The following is an 11,723-nucleotide window of genomic DNA, read 5'->3' on the forward strand; positions in this document are numbered from 1 at the left end:
TTTCTGCTGCTTGGATACAGACCTGCATCTAATGTTTTTTCCCCTGAATCCTTCTTATAAATGCGCCACTCTGATTGGTCAGGAGGTGTTAATTTTTTTTATTTTTTTTCAGATTTAATAGATAGGGGGACACGGTGGCTTAGTGGTTAGCACGTTCGCCTCACACCTCCAGGGTTGGGGGTTCGATTCCCGCCTCCGCCTTGTGTGTGTGGAGTTTGCATGTTCTCCCCGTGCCTCGGGGGTTTCCTCCGGGTACTCCGGTTTCCTCCCCCGGTCCAAAGACATGCATGGTAGGTTGATTGGCATCTCTGGAAAATTGTCCGTAGTGTGTGAGTGTGTGAGTGAATGAGAGAGTGTGTGTGTGTGCCCTGTGATGGGTTGGCACTCCGTCCAGGGTGTATCCTGCCTCGATGCCGCCTGAGATAGGCACAGGCTCCCCATGACCCGAGGTAGTTCGGATAAGCGGTAGAAAATGAGTGAGTGATTAGTGAGATTTAATAAGAAGATCTTGCGTTATATAAAGGAAACATTTCTGGAAGGAGTCTCCAGTGTCAGTGAGATAGAACAGGTATCAGTTCGGTGTCACACAGTGAGATTCCAGACAGTTCCAGCTGGATGCCTCAGATGATTAACGACAAGCTTGTAATTGAGCAGTGCCTCTAAACAGTCGAGGCGCGGGGTGGAGGTTTGGGGGGGGGGGTGAGCGGCGAGCGGCAAAGGGGTGCTTGCACTCCTCTGGGGTGTTGCTCCATAACTCCTTTAATTACACTCGTAGAGAACTTCCAGTTTGGCTTAAACGTCTGGATTGATCCTGAGAGACGCCGTGTGTCTGTAATCATCATCGTCTTATTCACACACACACACACACACACACTCGGTGATACACACTGCTGTATTCCACATTAGCACAGAGTTACTGTCTTTAGTGTAATGCATTCGCAAACGCTAGCAATGAATGAAAAATGTATGAGCTTCTTTTTAAAAACAAAACAAATGATCCGAGTTACTCGTTCGTGGATTAGTAGATAAGCGAACGTCTTTAAACGAAGGCATTAAAAATGTATTAGGGAGCTGAAAAGAAGACTTATTGTCTGGAAAGCCTGGTCAGTCTCTCGGGGAGTGTGTTTGTGTTTGTTGTGACCAAAAAAAAAAAAAATGGCTGATTTTGTTGTCATTTTTCAAACTTTGTGATTTGCTGAAATGACTTTGTCTGACTGATGCCTTTGTCTGGATGCGCGTGGTGATGACGTCACACGACAGGTCTTAGCTCAGATCTACCTAACTGTTTGCAAGCTCGTGGAAATCCTGTAAGGACTGAGTGCTAGTGTTTGGATGCGTCTCCTGTCAGTCATTTTATACACGCATTACGCGGCCAGTAGGGGGCGGGACTTCTTGAATATGGGAATCATTCTCACGTCAAACTCTACTTATCTGATGCAACTTAAATTTGTCTTGACGATATAAAGAGAGAGAGAGAGAGAGATAGAGAGAGAAAGGGAGAGAAGGAAAGAGAGAGAGAAGGAGAACAAGAGAGAGGAGAGAGAAAGAGGGAGAGGGAGAGAAGGAGAGAGAAAGTAAGAGAGAGAGAATGAGAAAAAAAGTAAGAGAGAGGGGGAGAGAGAGAGGAGAAAGTAAGAGAGAGAAGGAGAGAGGAGAGAGAAAGTGAGAGAGAGACAGAAGGATAAAGGAGAGAGAAAGATAGAGAGAGAAAAGAGAGAAAAAAGAGAGAGAGAAAGAGAAGGAGAAAGAAGGTGATAGAAAGATAGAGAGGAAAAAAGGAGAGAGAGAGAGAGAGAGAGAGAGAAGGAGAAAGAATAAAAGAGAGAGAGAAGGAGAAAGAATAAAAGAGAGAGAGAGAAGAAGAAAGAATAAGAGAGAGAGAGAGAAGAAGAAAGAATAAGAGAGAGAGAGAGAGAGAGAGAGAGAGAGAGAGAGAGAGAGAGAGAGAGAGAGAGAGAGAGAGAGAGAGAGAGAGAGAGAGAGAGAGAGAGAGAGTGTCTTGTTTGTCCAGCTCTCGTCACTGGAGTAATGTGTGTGTGTGTGTGTGTGTGTGTGTGTGTGTGTGTGTGTGTGTGTGTGTGTGTGTGTGTTAAGGTGTGAAGTCCTAATGAGACGCCCCGTGTCTTTAAACACATGTCTGCAAATTTCCCATTTAATTTGCCATTTAGTTCCTCAGGTGTCCTTTTCTCGGCCCCTTCTCCCTTCACCGCCGTGACACCTGAAGCGCTTTGTTTCTCTAACCTTTCTAGACGGAGCCACACTTCCAGACTGACGCTCAGCCATTTGTTTCCCTGCGTGTTGCCTTTTAAACAAGGGAGAGAGAGAGAGAGAGAGAGAGAGAGAGAGAGAGAGAGAGAGAGAGAGAGAGAGAGAGAGAGAGAGAGAGAGAGAGAGAGAGAGGAGTGTGTTCTTGTGGGGTTCTGCACAGACCTCTGAGCTTAACGTACTCTCCTTACACCATGAGCCGGAAACCAACACGCTTTATACGTGCAGATGCGTCTGATCAATACGCACCCTCATCCAAAGGAACACGGCATCGATTCGGAAAACCAAGTGTAACGTTGTCGGTGTAAAAAAAGTGAAAAAAAATCCACAATCCCCGCCCTCGAGCTACTTTCCCCGTGTACCAAAACCCATGTACTGCATTATGCATCTACCTATTATGCTCTCGTGCAGTCGTATCAGGGAGCGCACGAGCGCCGGAGGATAATTACTCCAAATCATCATATTGGTATCAGCGATGTTTAGCGCGCGCACACGATGATGCATTGCTTGGCTTGGATAGCGTCCCGAGCATTAATCCTGCAGCTGTGTGTGCCAAAGCCGTGTCTCTGGAGCTCTGAAGCTACTGTAAATGAACAGAGGTGATTTGAGCACAGATACATCACACACACACACACTCACACACACACAACACACACACACACACACACGTGCATTGCTTAGGAGCTGATAACCTGGGCTTTGAAAAGCAAAGCTGCTTCACTGCTTCACTAAAAAAAGCAAGCAGGAGAAACTAATATCCAGCGCATGCTTCTTTCTTCTATTTCTAGATTTAACCTAAACGCATCTCTTTTTTTTTTTAACCAGAATGCACTAAATAAACAGTGCACCTCTCATTCATCCCTCTATCCCTGTATCCCTCTATCCCTGCGGTTATATAGACAACACACGATTTGGAACAATTCTTATTTGTAATCGGTTCATGCACAGAATAGGACTTTGTTATGTCATGGTACACATCCATCACGTTACATTATTATACACTACTGCTCCGAACACCATTCATCTAAAAACCTCTCGCGTGCGCACACATATCCACACCCACCCGCACACACACACGCGCGCGCACGCACTGCTGGATCGGGGGGTTTAACCGCAAGCAGGTTGATTCACAACGTACGACATGAATGAATGGAAATATAAACGTCTGCTGAATAGAAGTAAAAGCTAAAGATAGATGAAGAGAGATGGGGAGGGGGGATAGGAAGGTAAGAGAAGAGGGGTTAGAGTTAAGAAACAATTTAGATTAACATTTTAATCCCTCGACTAATTACCGGGCTCCCTTAGAGCTAGGAGCGGAGAGTTTGCAGCACACACTCCTGCTTTGTTCTCCGAGCTCGGAAATGTCACAGAAATGGCACGTTAATCCCCGGCTACATCACACAAATCGCAACAGGAATCACTAGACAACCTGAAGCTGAAGTATGAGTGCGTATATTAAAGTGCCAGCGCGCGCGTCATGGCAGGAAAAAAAAAGGGGGAAATGTCTGGAGATTAGTCTTAACATCGTAGCCTCGAAGGAAACGCACCTGACACCCAAAGGAGAGAAAAGGAAAGCTGTCAAAGCCCGTCACCTGAAATCACAGAAAGCTCTGTGCTCAGGGCCTTAAACTAGACTTCTGCGGTTTAATTAGCGTGACAGGAGCAACAGCATGAACATCAGAAAAGCCTTTAATAATGCTAAAAAAGAAAGAAAGAACGAACACGTGCTATAATGAGTGCGAGACAGCAGAGCACCTGTTCGGGCCTAATTATTACCACGAAGCATCGATGCGAAACCAAAAGAATGGCCTGAGATAATTGAGCAAATGAGAGACAAAAGGAAAAGGACAAAAACAAACCAAAAAAAATCCAGCAATGTGATTCGGAGGAATTGTTGCCGAATGCAGTCAACGCACGAGGCGGTTTTCCTGTGGAGTGCGTCTCTACATCCAGCTTTGGTGTATTGAATATCATGCATTCCCCTCACGGTAGAATTTACTGTATGTAATCGAACAAAACCCCCCTGAAAGCTATATTAAGGCAGAGATAATACTCTCTTAAGCTTTGTTTTTCCCACAAACTAGGCAAAAAATAACAGCCTAAGATGTCTGGTTTCCTGTTTCTAGAAGAAAAGCCTTGGAGAAGGTCCTGGAAAACTGATAGCGGGACAGTAAATACGGAGGAGACGCAGGACAAGCACATACTGTCAGCACGGGATCGCTGAAGCTCTGCCGGTGAGGACTGGGAAAAAAAAAAAAAAAATCAAGAGAATTTATCCGTCCGATTCGGCTAGATTTGTTTCCTTTCTTTTAAGTCGCTGAAAGAGTTTCACGACATTTCATTAAAGGTGGGGTCTCCGATATTTGAGAAATGCTTCAGAAAACTGCATTGGGCCAACAAACAAAACAAAAATCAAAACAAACGTGTAGCCAATGAGCAGAAAGGGGCGTGTCTTGTCAATATGCGGCGGAGAGAGTGTTCGGTGCGCATGTGTGACGTTAGCAGAAAGCGGTTTTAACATCGACATGGAGGATAAAAACAAAGAAAGAAAGAGAAGAAAGACTTACGATAAGGCAAGAAGTAGGACGTGTTAATATAGGATCAGCTTCCCAGCGCTGGAGAGAACTGAAGGAGCAGGAAGTTGGCCACATATTCACAGGTTGGAGTTTCCCGAGTCAATAACTCCTGAGCTAAACGCTGTTACTACACAAATAACACCTCTTTTCTATCGTAGTAATGTAGAGAGGCAGCTACAACCGCGTTTTGTGTAGTAACAGCGTTTAGCTCAGGAGTTATTGACTCGGGAAACTCCGACCTGTGAATATGCGCACTGAACACTCCTGCGCACTGAACACTCTCTCCGCCGGTATCGACAAGCCCCGCCCCTTTCTGCTCATCGGCTACACGTTTGTTTTGTTTTTGTTTAGTTTGTCGTCCCGACTCAGTTTTCTGAAGCGTTTCTCAGATATCAGAGACCTCACCTTTAAATAGGTAGATAAAATCAGATTGTACGTATAAAATCACGGTGATTCGTCTGTAATTACGCCATCAGAAGCCCTCGAGTCTTCTACACCAAGTCAGGAACATTTTTCAGATCCAATTAGAGGTAGATGTCTTTATCTATGGTGAACCTTTCGTCTACTTTTACTTCTGTTCTTTAAGAACACTTAAGAGTGATAACAGTGTTTTTTTTTTTCTACGACATGAAATTTGAAGCTGTACTTCAGACTATGAGCACTTCGATGGGAAGAATCTATTTAGGATTAGCACTCCAGAAATTTTGGAAGACGTGCGAGACCGTTCTCGATTTCTGCAGTTCTGGAGTGGTCTAGGACAAGCTCGAACCCGCAGCTCGGCACGGAGGAGTGCGAAACTTTCTGGATGTTGTCTGAAGAAGCCTTTTGCCCTTTGCTGAAGGAAGAGAGAGAAAGCTGAGCTGATGGGTCGTTCGGTCTGAAGCGGAACCTTAGCGGAACCGCCGAGGACACTACAACGGCGGGATCTCGGAGGACGCACGCTGACACTGAAGACCCGAGCTGGTGTGTGGGTTGTGCTTCTGATGCAAAACATACACGTGTTACATAATTCCGTGCCTTTTAGACGCCTCGGCTACGAGAACGATTTGGATTCTAAGGAATCTTTCTTTTTGAGATCTGCATGTATTTAATCAAAAATGACTCTCAATGGTTATTAAATAACCAAACTGTCATTAAAGGGAGAATAAGGTCTTACAAAATAATAATAATAATAATAATAATAATAATAATAATAATAATAATAATAATTACTTATTTATTAGCATATCTACGGATGGTTGCCATATCCACAGGAGACATGGATGGACATTTCCATGGAAACCGTACTCTTCTCACACATTCATAGACGATGCCCGGACCGGTCGCTCACATCTGTGACTCATTACCGACTAATTCACTTGAGATCTTTTTTTTTTGCTACTAAGACAAAGCAACAAATTGCTCTTTTGGCATTTACTTGTTTTACTTTTTCTTAACGTTTCTAAATGTCTAAACCTTTACTACGGTCTATGTTGCAGGAGGAGCGTCACGGATCATCACATATGGATAACAGTAAGCATCCAGTATCATGTCTGTGGGTGTGAACGTTTCACCGGACCCATGGTCGCTGGGACGTCTTTGGGAAAACCGTGTTCATTACCGGATGATTTCTCACCGACGTCAACATAACGTGTGCAGCTTTATTAGCAGGTGAATAAACAAACAAACAAAAAAAAATTTATCCGCATGTTTTTGCATGCAGAAGTAAATAAAGTCGCAGTGCAGAGCTCCTACATAATGCCCATCTTATTGGAAACATCTGGCGCCGACTGCCACAGCTGGTTCAGGCCATCCTTCAGAAAAGACGAGTGAAACGCTCGTGTTAGCTGGTACTAGGGTCACAATCTGAAGAGTCATAGCTGATACTAGTGAGCTAGCTTGCTCTCTCGCGCGCTCATTCATTCACCTCCGGTAACCATCTTTTACTGGGAACACTGGAAATTCAGCCTGGTCTATTCTAATAGGCACCATGATAATATGGTAAATAAAATTAAAACCAAACCTCTGTTCCTGATGGAGGATGTGTGATGTAGACAAGGTTTTAACCATTAGAGCAACAAGGCTCTGGAGAATAAAGTGAAAATCTCAAGTGATTTAGCCATTTGTGCAAATGAGGGGGAAAAAAAGGCTCATTCAAGCTGAGCGTTGAAGGATGGAAGCTGAAGCTAAAACCAGAGTACAGCACGTCGCTTTCAGCGTGCTAATATTATTGCACTTCTTAAAAGAGACCCCTACATGAAACAATCTATATTATTGTGGACCCTAGGACCATGCTGTTTACTGTACGTCATGACAAAATCAGTTTTTTTTTTCTTCCGTCTCCATGGTGAAACTGAAAATACCGTGACCTGGGCTCAAATCATGGGAGGGGGAATAAAAGAAAGAAAGAAAAAGAAAAACCTCTTTGCAGCGCAATTTGGCTTTCAAATGTGCCTTTTAGAAGAGAAAAGGCAATAAGAGAAATGATTTATTGTTAAGGCGATGCTTCTTGCACCAGCAGAAAAAGACAGAGGCCACGTTTAGGGAAGGAAATTCATTACGCACTCGAGCCTGAGTGCAGTCAGTGACGTGGAAGTCCGACAGCTTGCTGAAGCGAAAGTAAGAGCTTTACTGCACTGAGCTTCTCAGATCGGATTCAAAGCCTGTAGACTGCAAGCTGGAAGCTCACATGGTTGGAGGTAGGGTTTAGGATACACCAACCTCTCCTATGCACCAACCTCTCCTATACACCAACCTCTCATATACACCAACCTCTCCTATGCACCAACCTCTCCTATACACCAACCTCTCCTATACACCAACCTCTCCTACTGTATACACCAACCTCTCCTATACACCAACCTCTCCTATACACCAACCTCTCCTACTGTATACACCAACCTCTCCTATACACCAACCTCTCCTACTGTATACACCAACCTCTCCTATACACCAACCTCTCCTACTGTATACACCAACCTCTCCTACTGTATACACCAACCTCTCCTACTGTGTACACCAACCTCTCCTACTGTATACACCAACCACTCCAATACACCAACCTCTCCTACTGTATACACCAACCTCTCCTACTGTATACACCAACCACTCCAATACACCAACCTCTCCTACTGTATACACCAACCACTCCAATACACCAACCTCTCCTACTGTATACACCAACCTCTCCAATACACCAACCTCTCCTACTGTATACACCAACCTCTCCTATACACCAACCTCTCCTACTGTATACACCAACCTCTCCAATACACCAACCTCTCCTATACACCAACCTCTCCTACTGTATACACCAACCTCTCCAATACACCAACCTCTCCAATACACCAACCTCTCCTATACACCAACCTCTCCTACTGTATACACCAACCTCTCCTACTGTATACACCAACCTCTCCTACTGTATACACCAACCACTCCAATACACCAACCTCTCCTACTGTATACACCAACCTCTCCTACTGTATACACCAACCACTCCAATACACCAACCTCTCCTACTGTATACACCAACCCCTCATATATACCAAACCCTCCTATATACCAACATCTCCTATATACCACACTGTCCTATATACCAAACCCTCCTATATACCACACTGTCCTATATACCAAACCCTCCTATATACCAACATCTCCTATATACCACACTGTCCTATATACCAAACCCTCCTATATACCAAACCCTCCTATATACCACGCTGTCCTATATACCACACACACTGTCCTATATACCAAACCCTCCTATATACCACGCTGTCCTATATACCAAACCCTCCTATATACCACACTGTCCTATATACCAAACCCTCCTATATACCACACTGTCCTATATACCAAACCCTCCTATATACCACACTGTCCTATATACCAAACCCTCCTATATACCACACTGTCCTATATACCAAACCCTCCTATATACCACACTGTCCTATATACCAAACCCTCCTATATACCACACACACTGTCCTATATACCAAACCCTCCTATATACCACACCCTCCTATATACCAAACCCTCCTATATACCACACTGTCCTATATACCAAACCCTCCTATATACCACACTGTCCTATATACCAAACCCTCCTATATACCACACACACTGTCCTATATACCAAACCCTCCTATATACCACACTGTCCTATATACCAAACCCTCCTATATACCACACTGTCCTATATACCAAACCCTCCTATATACCACACTGTCCTATATACCAAACCCTCCTATATACCACACTGTCCTATATACCAAACCCTCCTATATACCACACTGTCCTATATACCAACATCTCCTATATACCACACTGTCCTATATACCACACTGTCCTATATACCAAACCCTCCTATATACCACACTGTCCTATATACCAAACCCTCCTATATACCACACTGTCCTATATACCAAACCCTCCTATATACCACACTGTCCTATATACCAAACCCTCCTATATACCACACTGTCCTATATACCAAACCCTCCCATATACCTGCCTCTCATATATAACACTCTGGAATGTATACAAAACTCTCGGATATACCCAGTTACCAAACGTCGATATATTGTTGCTTCAGGGTGGGAATGAATCAAATGAATCCTGAATCAAAAATCTGTCATTTCTTTCCCTAATTCTTAACACCACCAATCCTGTCCAGTAAAAAAGCCGTAAGTGTCTTGGGACTTATGGTCAATTTCGGCCAATTCTTTCAAAGAATGGTTTGTAGTTCCACCCGGTGCTCCAAATAATCCACCAATTTTCTAAAGGATTGAGTTGCAGCAGTTTGGCAAGCTGATCGCCGTGTAGAAGTGTCCTGAACCAGTCGCACTGATTTGGACAGATTTGGAAATGAAGCACAAAATGCCCCTTTCCCACCCAGGCAGTTTGAGTGCTGGTTCGGAGCCTAATTTAGAACCAGTTCTTTCATTTTCGACTGCCAAAGCACCGGCTCTGAACCGGGAAAAGTGGTTCTTAAGTAGCACCAAAACGTTGCTGGTTTAGACTTAAGAACCGCTTGCATCAGGAGCTGTGGGCAGGGCTACTGTTAACGAGGCTACCTTAAGTATACTAATGTTTAATACACTTTTACTTTACCGCGATGTGATACATTATCAGCACACATGATAGTAGGTAGCTACATGCTAAGGCCAACTTTTTTCTGTGTTAATGATAAAAGAACGTTATGTACTTTATCGATTACAACCTCCGTTTATACAGATTACACGGAGCCGCATGTACACGTCGGATTCGCCACGTTTGGATGCCAACGTAGGTTCGCAAAGCCATGAGCATTAACAGTAAAGCAACATCCGCCGTTGTTGATGTTGTGTTTGTGTTTGCCGCTGCTGCGCTAACGTTGCTGGGACACGTATACAGTGACGTCACACTCGGCGCTGTGATGGCTCTCTAACCGGTGGAAAGGCAAACCGGTTCTTAGAAGGTTCTCCAGTGCTAGCTCTGTCCCAGTACCCGGTTCTTTCCGGTGGAAAAGGGGTAAAAGTTAGCTTTTACTCCAGAAGCTGGACACGTGGAAATCTATGAGATAAGTGTTGTCGAGGTCTGAAATCGATGCAACGTCTGTCTTGAAGTGTCTAGAAACGTGAATGGTTTTGATCGTTTCATTAACTTACACCTATCGCTGTCTCGTCCTTAATCCGTCTCTCTTTCCGTTTCATCCGTTGCTCTTCCTTCCTCTCTCCATCTGTTCCCTGATCCTGTCCCTCCTTCTCTCCCACTTTTCTGTAAACGTCTCTCATGTCCTCTGGTTTGAGTTTATCTCTCCTCGGTGCAGGCAGGCAGAGACATTTTTGATGCTGAAATGCAATTTCTATATATATATATATATATTTTCTTCACACAGCTGTCACATCAGTGACGGGTAATTTATGGCAACGGCGTGGCCTAACTTCGGCTAAAATTAGATTTCTTCAGAGACGGGGGGGAAAAATAAATAAATAAAAGAGGAAGAGATTCACCTTTCGGCCAAACAGGAAGCAAGTCGGTGTGAAATAAGAGGTGGTTTGACTGTAGACTTACGCTCGCACCTTTTCAACTAAAGCCGAGCAGATCCGCGACTTCGAACACGTGTGCGCGAGCAAGCACTTGAACCATGGAGTCGGCCTCTAAAAACTCTTCTCCGTGTGAAGAGCTTTTGATTTAGAGACAATTCTCACCTCGTGAATTAAAAAAAGAAGAAAAAAAAAAACAGTAACGTCGAATAAATTAGCATCCGTGCCCCTCTCACATGGTGGAGATGGAATACGAAAGAGAAACTTTTTCTTTCTTAAAGCTGCTTTCTTAAAGAATTCTTAAAGAATGAGTATTTGATAGAAAAAAATAAAAATAAAAAATTCTCACCAATCTCTTTCGACCGTCGGGGCTTACATTAAAAAAAAATACTAATAAAATAAAAATCGAGCTCTTGATGTTCTGGAGAATTCCGAGCGTTAGAAAACGCTGAAGCCAATTGGCCGACGGCTGCTTTTCCCAACTCATCCGTCTCAAACTCGGCGTCTTAACTTGGAAAGAGAAAGCGGGAGAAGACTCTCGCTCCGAGAGCAATTTATTCTCTTACATAAAGTCGTGCTTAAAATAACGCGCGATCGAAAACACTACCCACAATATGTGCTGAAAAGAGAACGCAAGGGATGGGAGAAGGAGGGAGGAGGAGGAGGAGGAGGAGCAGGAGGAAGGGGAACAACACAAAAACAAACCAGTGGTGTATTTGAAGCGTCACAGATGCGTGTTTGTGCATACCGGATGAGAACAATTTGGGTCGCTGAAAACAAGAGGATGAGGAAGCAAATGGAAAGAGAGGGGAAAAAAAAAAAAAGAGATGCACATTTATAGTGATGGGAGGAAAGTGGAGCAGCGAATACACAA

The 11,723-nt window shown here is 44.0% G+C and overlaps 1 protein-coding gene across 6 annotated transcripts in view; it reads right to left on the reverse strand.

Moving 5' to 3' along the window:
• unc5a (unc-5 netrin receptor A) overlaps positions 1-11,723 on the reverse strand; it is a 187,475-nt gene that overhangs the window by 96,749 nt on the left and 79,003 nt on the right. For 4 of the 6 annotated variants that reach the window (XM_027138158.2, XM_027138157.2, XM_027138156.2 and 1 more), the window contains exon 2: positions 2,658-2,848. The exons of the other annotated variants lie outside the window; for them this stretch is intronic. In XM_027138158.2, coding sequence (XP_026993959.2) covers positions 2,658-2,769 — 112 coding nt within the window. In that variant the 5' untranslated portion in view covers positions 2,770-2,848. The remainder of the gene's footprint in view (positions 1-2,657; positions 2,849-11,723) is intronic. 6 annotated transcript variants of the gene reach the window in all.

The sequence above is a fragment of the Tachysurus fulvidraco genome, chromosome 15, assembly GCF_022655615.1.
Source record: "Tachysurus fulvidraco isolate hzauxx_2018 chromosome 15, HZAU_PFXX_2.0, whole genome shotgun sequence".
NCBI classification, from domain to species: Eukaryota; Metazoa; Chordata; class Actinopteri; order Siluriformes; family Bagridae; genus Tachysurus; species Tachysurus fulvidraco.